Here is a 13,911-nt window from a genome sequence, read left to right as displayed (position 1 = left end):
AGTGGTGTGTAGGTTGGTGCCCAGGATCTGAACCTGCGAACCCCGGGCCACAGTCAGGGGCAAATTAGTTAATTGAAGGAGGACATGGGATCAAGAAAAGGCTTATTTATGTGGACACAGCCTGTATCTATGAGTGCAAATGCATGTGAGCATGCGTGTGTGGCACATAGATGCCCACATAGAGGCACGTTTAAATATAAATGAGAAGAAAGCAAAAGTAGGGGAGTTCGAAGACTAAAAAAATACAAAAATAAAAATCACAAAACCAAGTCTCTGAGAAGGCAGGAGAAGAAGCACTACCAAGCACAGGTGAGGGGCTCAGTGTCAGGGAAAACAGCAGTTCCACAGTTACAGGAGAGAAGACGAAGAGGACAGGTGTCCACCAGGTAAGAACATTTTCAAATCTGGGCATCAAGTTGAGGGAGTTCTCATCTGATGGTTTCTCCTTCACGGGATATTTAGGAGACAAGGTCATCAGCAGGCAGGGAAAGACAGTGTACCACAGAGGTTTGAGACAAGTGGGAAATGAAACAGCCACTGCAGACACCAGCTAGGGAAATAACGGCACTGTCAACAAGGTTGAAGTTTCCGTTGAGATTTGTGACCAAGAATTTACACAGGCTAATCCGTAGAGAGTGTGTTTTTCTCCTGGTATAGCCAATAGCCTGAGTATAGCATAAAAAAGGCAAACAGCTCAATTCAACCAGGACCAGAGTTTTGCCAAGTAGGTATGACAGAAAAGCAAGGCAAAGAGAGTGGTTAAGTGATGGACTATGGAATCTAAGCTGATCAGGAAAGCAATCGAGACAGGAAAGGGCAGACAGCAAAAACGTAGAGGGATCTATGGACCAGAAAACCTAATAAAGTTAAAGAGCCTGCTACTAGGAATAACTGAGTAAAGAGAGGAAAGGGGCTTATGGTTAGAGAATAAAATGTCTCAATTTGTGATTTCAGAAGTAGAGCAATTCCTGGCGATTACAAAATACAACACCCCTGGGAAAGGATACCTAAAATGGAGGGAATAGGTCACTGGAAACACAGGAAATTTGCCAGATGGACAAAAAGGAAGAACATGGCAAGGAGAAGGTATGCAATAGCTTATACTTCAGAAATCCAGAGAATTGCAAGTACTTTGACATTTCTAAAACTTAAGAAGGACCAAGACAAGGATAAATAGGAAGGGAAGAGCCAGATCACGTAAGTCATGGTCTTTATCTGAAATGCAATTTGCTCAGAGTTATCTTGTGAAGAGCCATCAAATTTAAATAAGTGAAGGGCTGTTAGATTTTTTAAAAAATTAGTCCAGTTTTAGGGAACAGAAAGGGTGGAAGATACAGGGAAGCAGGTTTCAAATTGAAGAGAAAGTTTTAACAACTAATGATTACAGAAATAAGTTGTCTTGAAAACTCTTTATTACTACAAGTGTTTAAGCAAAACTCAATGCTGACCTGTCTGCAATGTTGTACAAAGAATCAAATACTTAAGTCACTTCCAACTCCACAGGGGCAATAAGAGACAGAAAAGACAGCACTTACCAATTCTACACCTATTACTCCTGCACCAATGACAACCATCTTTTCTGGAACTTTTTTTAAGGATAAAGCACCTGTAGATGACACTATTGTATCTTCATCAATCTATAATAAAAAAACCAAGACAGACAATCAAAATTATTTGGAAAACCTACTGATTTCTAAACTGTGATCTAAGTATAATCACTAAAAATACTAAGTCATTTATTTGTTGTGAAGTATTTATGATTTCTATCCATACAGTCAATTTTAGTAAATCCCGTTAAAAACGCTCACTTAAAATTTTATCATTCAGCATTTCGAAACGAAATGGTCAATTTTAACTTCATATTGAATTCAAATATATCTAAATATAAAGTGTTATATTTCTGGTCAAAATCACTGCAGAATAAAGACAGGCAATTTCCCAAAGCTGAATGACTATAAACATATAGTATTTCAGTCAGATGTCTGTCATTCAAAGTTCATAAATAACATGAATAAAGTAGTTTATAAAATGTATTTCTGAAGGAAGGTTGTGACAGTTGTAAAAAACGTAAATACCGTGATTCCAGGAAAAGGAGTAACTTCTGAACCTGTAGCTATAAGAATGTTCTTTGTGTCGATAACTTGAGTGCTGCCATCGGCTTTCGCAGCAGTGACCTGATTTTTGCCAGTTATCTTTCCATATCCATTTACGTGAACAACCTTTATAAAACAATGTTTATAAATTCAAAAGGTTTAAAATGATTTTCTGATAAACAAACATGATTAATAGGAACAAAATACTCTATTAAATAATGTATCCAATACAAAATGCTTCTTTACTTAGTAATGCTACACATGGGGCAGTAAAAAGTTTGTTAACAACGTCAGGGAAATCTATTTCAGGTTAGCACACTGTTTTAAATTAAATAAATACCCCCCAACAGCCACATTCTAATAGCACCACTCTGTCAGCATAAAGCAATGCTGGATGTGTATATAAAACAAGCACGTCTGAACATTAAGCACACTGACCTTGTTCTGTTTGAACAGGTGGGCGATCCCCCCGGTTAGAGCTTTCACTGCAGTACTCTTCTGCTCCATCATCTTCTCTAAATTCAAGCGAACTTCAGACACTGTAATTGGTTAAATAAATCTTTAGTCCTTAGCTAAATTCTTGAAGCGATGTTAGATATTTTTCACTAATCAAAGTCCAGAAAATTTTAGCCTAATGCTTACAGAATTGTATAAAAGGTAGTACTAAAATTTTTAATTTTAATAAATGATACAATAATCATAGCTGGCAAAAGGCCGAGAGCCTCATATCACAACAAGAGAACCTGTCAAACACTGTCCCCTTTGGGAAAAACGTAGTCCAAAGTAAAACATTACATCCCACTGTGACAACATATTCTCCAAACACCTTACAATGATTATTCAAGACTGGAAGAGATTTAAGTAGACATGACAAAGTACAACATCACCTGAAATTTTAAGTAAAAGGAAATGCTAAATTTCATGAAACAGCAACTAATAAAAATACACATCTGAAGACTTCCAATACAGAAGTTTAATATAAAAGAGTTTAATCAACCTGATTTTTTTTAAAAGACTGGCCCTGAGCTAACATCTGTTGCCAATCTTTTTTTTTTTCCTTCTCCGCAAAGCCCCACAGTACATAGTTGTATATTCTAGTTGTAGGTCCTTCTAATTCTACCACGTGGGATGCTGCCTCAGCACGGCTTGATGAGCAGTGCAAGGTCCACACCCAGGATATGAAGCGGCGAAACCCTGGGCTGCTGAAGCAGAGCGCGCGAACTTAACCATTTGGCCACGGGGCCGGGCCCACCAACCTGATTTTAATGAGAATTTTAATACCAAATGAGAATGTTATGAGACGTCCTTCTTTTCCACTATGCCACATCCCTCCCTCTCCCCTCTGTTCTTTCCACTACCAACAACTTAGGTAGACCTTTCTTCCTTCCTTTGTCATTACCTGTCCCTAGCACTCAGGAATCCAGCCCCTATCCCAGGATCTCCAGGTTTCAGAGAAACAAAAACTGACTCTACACAGAAAAAGTAGTCTTCATGCAAAAGTTGGCAGAGGAACAGAAGATGTCAGAGTAAAAATCAGGATTTAAACCTTCTTTCTTAAGTAAATCTCTCTACATTTTTAAGATCTTTTTCTCACTCTTCCCTCACAAAACATATATTACACACTCATTAAACACACCGAAGTCTTTATCCAGAAGTGTCAAGTATGGCTGGTAATATCGCTAAATATGAAAGGTAGACTTACTTTCAATTCCCCTAGATGCAAAATCTTTTCCATGGGCCAGATGGTAATAATGAGAGTTATTTAATAAAGCCTAAAGGAAATAGAAAGATGAAATTATCAAATGTTCATAAACAGACTATACACAATCAAAAACACTTATGAAATAACATTCTCTACATGGAAAACTATATAACTCTACATAAGACTATATCAACTCAGTTTCTGTTCTTATGTAATTAATCTAAGACAAACAATAATGACATAAAAATCATTCAACAAACAAGAATGAAAAACAAAGCACCTTAACTTTCTTTAAAAGCAAAAGAATAAGTACACACTTCAGGGTGGCAGGTGAAAAAGGCAGTCATGTTTACATACATAAAGGAGATAAAAGAAGAATTTACTACCTATTATCTATTGGTAAAAGAAAGCTAAAGAAAAAAATGGAACATCAGAGTCTGTCTGAATGGAAAGGCTAGCCTGCATGGCAGACCGGTGACAGCACTCTAAGTTTAACCAAGAAAAAGGTGTTTTTATCATCAGTGGGTTATGTTTTAATAACTATAATAGTCTAGTATTCTAGTCTCGATAACATTCTTCTGGTTTGGTGGCTAATGAAAAGATCTCTGCACTGTACAAAACATATGCTCACCTTAGAAGGAATACAACCAACATTCAAGCATGTTCCACCAAGTGTTTCATTTTTCTCAACGCAGACTGTCTACAACCAAAGAAAACATTATTTCACTGCACATAACCTGCAATGTTTCAGCTCACTAAAATTCCAAATCTATCTATCTTAATTATTCTACAAAACAAGCTACTCAAGCTGTATTTGTGAGAATGAAATATAGAGTCTCCTATAATTTATCATATGACTACTACTGAACTCTAACTCAAAAGTGAATTATTTAAAAGATATTTTGTTTAACATTACTGAATACATGCTTTCAGTTCTATTACTCTACCTTCCAAAGTGTGATTAGAAACCAAAATGAAAACTACTGGGTGGAAGGGAAGAATAATGGACTTCACTCTCCATTTCATGAGAATAATACAACCATTATAATAAACCCTCTCTTCGTTAGTCTCAGGCTTAAATATACTGTATTGAAATAAGAAATTATTTACCATTATTATTTACCTGCCAAGTATTTTGTGAATACATCAATTCATCCCAAATAAAAATGAATCAACACCTAGTCTGAGTCTAAACCTTACCTTGAAGCCCAACTGGGCAGCTTTAATAGCAGCGACATAGCCTCCAGGACCAGAACCTATCACTGTTACATCAGCATCAACTACAATAAAAGCAAATTGATATAAAACAGTAAGCTGCTTAATGTACTAAACAGTACATTAAAAAACAAACAAAAAACCTGATATTTTAAACCTCAAAGAAAGTGCAAATAACCAGCATTTTCTACACAGCATTATTTTATTCGTAGGTACTTGACATTCTTTGATGTAACTGAAAATGGCAGAGATTTTTAAATTTCATTTTCTACTTGTTCATTATGGCACATGAAAATACAACGGAGTTCTGCATCCACCAACTTCGCTACATTCCATATAGTTGTATTTAATGATAACAGATGTGCATTTAGCGACACTGGAAGAGACACCTGTATGAAAGAGCCTGAGCTTGGCATCTGACATACTTGCCTTCAAATCTCAGCTCTCCACTTATTAATGGGTGACCAAGTGACTTACTTTTCCATCATATAAGAATAATAACACTGCCTTAAATGATTGACGTTAGGATTAAATAAGATAATTTTGTATAATACCTTAGTACTGTCAATAAATTTAAGACTGATTATACCCTTTTTGGGTACTTAACTTCTGAGATACCAGGGGGAAAAAATCAGCATCCTATAATACATGGCAACTATGTTTTGAAATTTATTTGAATACTGATAAAACTTGTATAGTTTAAGATAATAGACTAGGCTAACCAGAATATTCAATGAACTATTCTGGACATTTATCAAAGATAAAAAACTGAAAATTAACTTTGATCAGCAGGCTTAGGAAAATAATAATCATAATACAAATATAAAAATATAATATAATCTTATACAAATGTAAATATAAGTCCAATTCACGGGTTCAGATCCCAGGTGCTGACCTACTCCACTCATGAGTCATGCCATGGCGGCATCCCACATACAAAGTAGAGAAAGACTGGTGCAGATGTTCAGGGCTAATCTTTCTCAAGCAAAAAAAGAGGAGGATTGGCAATGTATGTTAGCTCAGGGCGAATCTTCCTCGCAAAAAAAGGAGAAGAAAAAAAAAGAAGTCAGACTGCGATAATATCTACCATTTAGATAATTTACTATGTGCCAGGCAGTGAGCTAAATGCTTCATGTTGTATTATTTAAGCCTCATTACATCTCTATGACATTGTTATTACGATTACCTCCATTTAACAGGGGGAAAATAAGGCTGAATAATTCAACTACTTGCATAAGGTTGCACAACTAATAAGCGATCTAGCCAGGTTCAAACCAGGTTTAGATTCTGAAACCTATGCTCCTATATCATTAATACCTTCCAAAACATTCAGATGATCCCATAATCTCCAGGACAATCAGGAACTCCAACTAAAATGACAAGAAGCTCCTTCACTATTAGAATGAAATCAACAAATATTTATGAATGCCTATCCTATGAGGAAATGATCGCCACCGTCAACAGCGTTACGTTATAGTTAGGGAAAACAGGCACATTAACAAAATGTAGATAAATCAATATTATTTTTAAAAAGAAAAAAAGGAACAGGAAAAGAGGTATCATAAGGCAGTAATCATTCATGACTGAATTCAGTAAATGAGTAGAAGAGCTACTTGGTAAGGTTATCTATTGTTGTTTTCTTGGGGAGGGGGGCTGTTTTTAAATTATCAATGGCCTTAATCTCCAGTATATTTCAGTGACCTTCCTCCATAGTCACACCCAATACTGGTCATCACCCAAAACTGCTCAGCCTCTAAAATCTTGAATTCTATTACTTCAGTTTCTCACATTAACCCTACAACCTCATAGTCCATAAGAAAGGAGAATATAGTAAAAGAAGAAAGGATTTAAAGTAAAACAAAACTGAGTTCAAATATGAGCTCCACCACCTCTAAATTCTTGGGCAAATTATTTAACCTCTCTGGGCTGTGATATAGCGTAGAGATAATAGTGACAGTAATATCTACGTCCCTGGGCTGTGAGGTCAGAGAAAATGTATGTCAAGACCCTGGGAGGATGCCAGTGGCATACCAGGCGCTCAATAAATGTTTCTCCCCATCTAAGATCCACTTCCCGCCTTTAGTCTTGCAGCCTCCAGTCTCATTCCCACCCTCCATAACCCCCTGCACACTGCTACCCAAGTGTTACCGCCTGCTAAAAATCCAACTGAGACCTTATTCTCTTGCTCTTCATTGGTTTCCGCATCTCACTGGATAAAGTCCAAGTTCCTAAATACAGCATCCAAATCTCATCAATAACTATCTCTCCAGATTCATCCATCTCCCACCATATTCTGCTTATCCACCAATACCATGCAGTTGAGGCTTCAGCAATAGTGAACTACTCTTAGCTTTCACTCACAGAATTATGCTTATCTACCCATGTACATTCTGTTCCATCTACCTAGAAGTAATGCGACACAGCCCTGGTTCTTATAGCCTAAAAAGAGAGAAGGAAAAAACATTACAATGAAAACTCCAACCTGAAACCAGAATATCTTTCAAAACAAATCTGATCGTAACAAGCCCCTGCTTAAAACACTTCAATGACTTCCAGCTGCCTTTAAAATAAAGGGTCTTCATATCTGGAGAAGTCAAATCTCAATCTCCAACATATTTCAGCCACACTGGCCCTTTTCAAGCTCCTCAAGTGTATTAGGCCCATTCTCACATCAAAATATTCCACATGCTGTTCCTTCTACCTGGAACACCTCCTCCCATGCCCACCCCCACCCCAACCCGTTTCAGATGTCAACATGATTTTCTTAAGCAAGAATTCTGTGACCATTCCCAATCTATTTACAAATTTCATAGCTCCCTGTGCTTAGCCTGTGGAGTTTTTAGCCCAATTATAATTATTTGTTCGGTGTTTGTCTTCCCCAAATGGACTGCAAAATGGACGTATAAAAGTCACGTCTTGTCTATCTTGTTCACTGCTGTATCCCAGCAACTAGCCCAAGAATAGCACATAGTAGATAGTTCATGTTTGTTGAGATAATGAATAAATAAAAGAATAAATGAATGAATGAATACAGCAAATGTAAGTGCTTTAAGTCTGTTCCTGCCATGAAATGGAAGGTCATAGCAACCGTAACACACAATACTTTTCAAATCTTGATGAACTTGGTTCATACAAACATCCCCCAGCTGTTATAACAGAGACTATATCATAATAAGCTTTGAATTCCTCACGCTGGTCAACCAATACTCATCTAAAGCAGCAGACCAAATAGAATAGTGATTAAGAGTTTAGGGTCTAGAATCAGAAGAATTTTCCGTGCTCTGTCCTTTCCTAGCTAGGAACCTCTCTTGACTCAGCTCTTCCATTTATAAAATGGGGAAAATAGTACTCTTCTTTCTTTTTTTTTTTGGTGAGGAAGATTGGTCCTGAGCTAATATCTGTGCCAATCTTCCTCTACTTTGTATGTGGGATGCCACCACAGCATGGCTGATGAGCAGTGTGTAGGTCTCACCTGGGATCCAAACCTGTGAACCGTGGGCTGCCGAGGCAGAGCACATGAACTTAACTACTACACCACCGGGCCAGCCCCAAAGCAGCATATATTTTGTAGGATTGCCATGATGATTAAAAACAGTGCTTGAGACAGAGTAAGCCATCAACGCATCAGTTAATATTGTTGTTGTTGCTGGGTACTTACTTTGTAGCAGCACCATAATGGATGCTTGCGATACAGCAGTAACTAAGACAGACATGGTCTCAGGGTTCATTTATTCAAATACATATGTACTGAGCACCCAGTGCACCATTTCAGGTGCTAAACAGTCACAGTCCTTGCCCTAATGAAGTGTGCATTCTTGAGGAAAAGATAGCCATTAAATAAACACCTCAGATGAATATAACTATGTACACAAAATGCTTGTTACTCCAACGAAAGGCTTTACACACTGTATCTACGTGGGCATCAAGGGATCACTAAATTGATTCACGAGTGCTCAGCTACCCTCGTTCCATGGAAATCTAAGTTCCTGCTCAGGGACTGCCTGTCAAATAGAAGGCACTGAATGAATCTTTGCTGAATGATTCCAAAGGTGGAGAATTAGCCATGAAAAGTCTTTAGCTGCATGCTTTCGAAATGAAAATCTAACATTTCTCCTGTTGTGTGAGATGAGAAGAACACATAATATTCCCATTTAACAAAGGAAACCAAGGGTATATGCTAATTACATCTCAATAAAACCAAAAGGAAAAAAAGGACAAAGGATACGATGGGTTCAACTTTTCTCCCTACCATCAAATTAGTATTTTTAAAGGATTTCTTGACCTGCTCAAAGCTAGGATAAATCACGCACTGTTGGTCATTGGTGACCAGAAACCTCCCCCTACTCTTTCTTCTCCAAATAAAATATCCAAAGTGATAATAGTCTGACAGCAGTTAAGGATCCAGGATAAAATTATTTCACAGAATGCAGGGAGACTGAGGGTCACAGTTCCCCCCAGCTAAAGGTTTCCACAATAAAGCTTTAGGACATCACGTGCAAATTATAATCATATGGGTGATTCCAGTAAATGTCAAAATAGATAATTTCAAATAATCAATATCCTTGGTACTGGGAGGCCAAAATACTTTACTACAAGTCCATTAACTTTCCGTTTTAAATACTTAAAAAATAAAATATATATCCTTTATGGAAACTTCAAAAATACAGAAAAGTATAAAGAAAATATCCATAACCCATAGCTTCCTTTCAGTCTATATCCTTCTAGTCTTTAAAATGTGCTTTTGATGAGCTCCTCAAGACTTCCGTTCAGGATACTAAAAAAGTCGTCTCACCATTCTAAATAGTGTTAAGCAACCACACACTCAGTCTTACCCAGTGGACAGAAGTAGCTTTTCAAATGTCAGCACATAAAACCGCTCCCCTGCTCCAAACCGTTCAGTGGTTTCCCATCACAGCTGGAGTAAAATCCAAACTCCTCAGCCCAGCTTCCAAAACACTCCAAGATCTGACCCCTGTCTGCCTCTCTGATTTTACGTTCCATGGGACTCTGCGCCAGCCACACCAGCCTCCTTGCAAATTCTTACACCTCACAAGTTAATTCTCAGCTCAGACCCTTCTTACTGTTTCCCTCCGCCTGAAATAACCTCCTCACTCCCTCACTGCACTCAGGCCCCACCTTGGACATCATCTCCTCAGAAAAGCCCGATACCCTATCTAAAATAGACTCTTTTCCTCCCAATTACCTGCTTTAATTTTCAATCACTTCCCCAAATATTTACCATCACTTATGTACTGTTTGTCTTCTTTTCTTTTTTTGCCTGAGGAAGATTTGCCCTGAGCTAACATCTGTGCCAGTCTTCCTCTATTTTGTATGTGGGTCGCCACCACTGTATAGCTGATGAGTGGTGTAGGTCCACACCCAGGATCCGAACTTGCAAACCGGGCCTGCTGAAGAGGAGTGCACGAACCTCACCACCATGCCTGGGGCCAGCCCCTGTACTGCTTGTCTTTTATCATCAGACTGTAAGCTCCATAAGAGCAGAGCTTTGCCTTGTTCACCACCAGGAACACATTAGGTGCATGATAAACTTTTAAGTGACTAAACACATGAACAAACGAATTCTACAACAGATCACTTTATCATTAGTTACTCTAATACTCACTAGCTTTTACACTTAAACACAAAGGAACTATGAGCTAATTTGAGGAAAACCTGTTTTACCAAGTACTTACTTGGTTGGTCTGCATAAGTCCTCAGAGGCACTGCGGAAACTCCCTGTAGGCCATGAGATATTCGATTGAAATGGCCTCTCTGGAAAAGAAAATGTTCCTATTATGTAATATGCATTCAAAACACAGAACTACTGAAGGTTGACGAAAACACTGATTTTGGGCAAATGTATCGAGTGCTGATTATTAATGTATCTTCCACTGCCACACAGGTTACATATCCATTTCTCCTCTTCGGTAACAAAAATTATTTAAACTTATCGAACTCAGCTTGCTACATTATCCCTTTATCATGACTATTCAACAAACTGTCTCATATTGAACCTAATGAAAAAGTGTTTTTGAATGGTGTTAAATTTTACTAGATTTGCAGAAAGCATGGCTAATTTTTTGTGCCACCAAGTGTCTTCATGTCGTAATTAAAGCTCTTAAAGTTCTAACTTAAGTACTTGAATAGTCTACGGTAGGACAATCATTTCATTTGTAATTATTGTTTCCTAACTCAAATCCACTCAAGCGTATAATCTATGAAGATGCTCCTGAACCATCAACTGGGAACAGAAAGTTAGACAAGGTAACTCAGGAAAACGCACTATGGACTCATATTCAACAGCTGCTACAGTTTTACAAAGTGCATCAGAATCTCCACAACAATCTCTAAATAGGGATGGCTACTATTTCCTAAGAACCTTGAGGCACAAAGAAACAAGGCAAAAAGCTCCTATCAGAGCAGGCAAATCCTACACTGAATGTTCTCTATGCCAAGGCAATTCTTGCACCCGAGGTCGGGACAGCCGACCAAAGAGCTGCAGACTAGATGTTAGTCCTGAGTTTCAGTCCCAGCCCTGCCTCTCACTAAAAGTCCAACTTCCAGGATGTTACCTTAACTTTCGGGAACACAGGCTACTCATCTCTGAAACAAAGGAGTCTGACCGCCATAGTATGACCTTTAAGGTCTCCATCGATATAATACTCAGCCACGATCCTCCCCTCTATACGACCTGGCCGTATTTGGCACGAAGATGCACAGGGAGAGCCGAACGACAACCTGCCGGAACTCAAACTACAAACCTCCAGAAGGGAAGGCAATGGACACCAGCTTAAAGCCGCCAACACTGACGGGACCTTTGAGAAATTCCTAAGGCTACCTGCTGGGGCTGACTGGGCCTGGATCTTCAAGCATTGGCCCCAAGGTGACCTGCCCACTGCAACAAGTGAGGCTGCTCAAGGGCCGGCATTAGGAAAAGGTAGAAGGTATGCAGAGCCGGGCCATATGGAGCAAGGGCGACCTGCACTTCCTCCGCAAATGTGGAGAGAGAGGCCTGTGTGTGACCCGCAGGGCCCACGGCCCAGGCTCGGGAGTGGTGCGTGTGGCCGAGGGCCATCATACACCCGCAGGGCCTCTCCAGCGCGGGCCTTGCCCCCGAGCCGCGGCCGGGCAGACCTGGTTCCAAGGCGGAGCCGGCTTCTCCCACACTACCAGTCAGGCCGCGCCCCAGACGCCGTGGGCGGGCCTCCCAGCACCTCGGGCTCGGCACCACCCGCGCCGGCCCTCACCTTGGCCAAGGAGCAGTACACACGACTCCAGCCCTGCATGTCGCCGGTGTATGTTCCTTTCCGCCACCGCCTTCACCTCCGCCAAGAGCCTCCGCCGCCCCGCCAAGGTCTCCCCGCCCTGCGCACGCACGGGCGCAGTGACGTCATCGGCTGGGAGCGGCGCGATTGGCTCGCGCGGCCCGGGCCCTCCGGGCGAAGCGGTCCTGTCAGGCTCGGCGTCGTACACTGCCGTAAGAAGCGTGGTGCTTTGTGGCAGCAGTGGGGGGAGGGACCATTTTAGCAGTAATAGAGAAATGTCCGGAATTGTAACGTGATACTGTACTCGGAAGACAAGTAAACAGAACTGTCGTTTGCTTAATGCACGCTACAGAAAGTAGAGCTTCATAAATTCTTGATTGTCAGCACTTTGCAGGCATTATCTCGCTTCCTCTTTACAATGTGCATGCGAAGGATTACGAGGACTATTTCCAGTTCTTGAGTGAGGTCCCCCGAGAGGTTGAACAATACCACGGGGAGTCACAAGAGAAAGATTACTGCAGCGCTGAGATCAAAGCCTTTGGTCTTAACTACCAGTTTATAATCTCTTCCCTCAAATCATAAAGGATGGGGCCACAGACTTGGGCATCACCATCATCCTGCTCTAAGTAACTAACTGGCAATATGTAGAAAACACGGTATCTTCTACTTCCTTAGCTGGGAAACACACCTCCCGGGCAGGGCAAATAAGAATGGGCGGATGAGATTTTAGGGTTTCATAAGAGACCGTGAAAAACATTGTCTTCAAGACTGAGCACAGAGGTCTAGGTTCTGATTCTTGCTTTGTAAGAACTCTATATGGATGAAACTTAATTCTGCATTTCTTGAAAGTTTACTGCCCATGCACTTTGTTGGGCTCTGTGGATTTAAACGCTAGTTAGAAATTACTTCTTACCTAAATATGCTCAGTTTTAGGGGAGAAGATATGACTGATATCTAGTGTTGGTTATAGAGGTTGCTAGTTGTCATCTACTATCCATTCTTCCTGTTCTTTCCTCTGTACATAAGCATTTTGGCAATCTCAACCATTTTTATGGCTTTAGTACCAGACTACATACACTGATAACTCCTAGATCCTTATCTCTGGCCTCTACTTCTCTTTTGACCTCCAGTTCTGTGTTTTCAGCTGTCTGCTGAACACATCCAAGTGGGTGGTCCTGCTGCCACCTCGGTTTCAATTATCTAATGTCTGAAACATAAAATACATATTTCCTCCCTTACATTTAGGATTATTGAGACCTCCAAATGGCCGGTCATCCATAGTAAAAAATGTTGTAGCCATTCGCAATGCCTCCCTTTACCTCAATGTCTAAGCGGTCACTGTTTTAGCTGACTACTCTTAGAAGCAGACCCAGAGACAAGGATTTGAGTGCAACAAGTTTGTTTGAGAGGCAATCCAAGGACGCATCAGTAGAGGATGGAAAAGGGATGGAAACTATTTCACACACATTAGTGAATAGATTACCACTGTGGGCAGTGGAGGCTCGGACTCACTGGAGACCTCTGGGAGACAGCACAGAGCATGCTTCAGAGTTATCCTACCCAAAATATATCCATCAACTTCCATCAGTGATTGGTCGAGAACTGCTCCCAGGGATTTTAACTCCCCGGCACTTCT

At 40.2% G+C, this 13,911-nt stretch overlaps 1 protein-coding gene across 1 annotated transcript in view; it reads right to left on the bottom strand.

Moving 5' to 3' along the window:
• Positions 1-12,484, bottom strand: part of DLD (dihydrolipoamide dehydrogenase) — a 29,966-nt gene extending 17,482 nt beyond the window's left edge. The window contains exons 1-8 of the mRNA XM_070615372.1: positions 12,258-12,484; positions 10,704-10,782; positions 4,996-5,075; positions 4,427-4,495; positions 3,796-3,865; positions 2,532-2,632; positions 2,076-2,219; positions 1,536-1,637 (exon numbers count right to left, since the gene is read on the bottom strand). Coding sequence (XP_070471473.1) covers positions 1,536-1,637; positions 2,076-2,219; positions 2,532-2,632; positions 3,796-3,865; positions 4,427-4,495; positions 4,996-5,075; positions 10,704-10,782; positions 12,258-12,296 — 684 coding nt within the window. The 5' untranslated portion in view covers positions 12,297-12,484. The remainder of the gene's footprint in view (positions 1-1,535; positions 1,638-2,075; positions 2,220-2,531; positions 2,633-3,795; positions 3,866-4,426; positions 4,496-4,995; positions 5,076-10,703; positions 10,783-12,257) is intronic.
• Positions 12,485-13,911: the final 1,427 nt, after the last annotated feature.

The sequence above is a fragment of the Equus przewalskii genome, chromosome 4, assembly GCF_037783145.1.
Source record: "Equus przewalskii isolate Varuska chromosome 4, EquPr2, whole genome shotgun sequence".
Lineage (NCBI taxonomy): Eukaryota > Metazoa > Chordata > Mammalia > Perissodactyla > Equidae > Equus > Equus przewalskii.
This window is presented reverse-complemented; position numbering and strand designations above follow the sequence as displayed.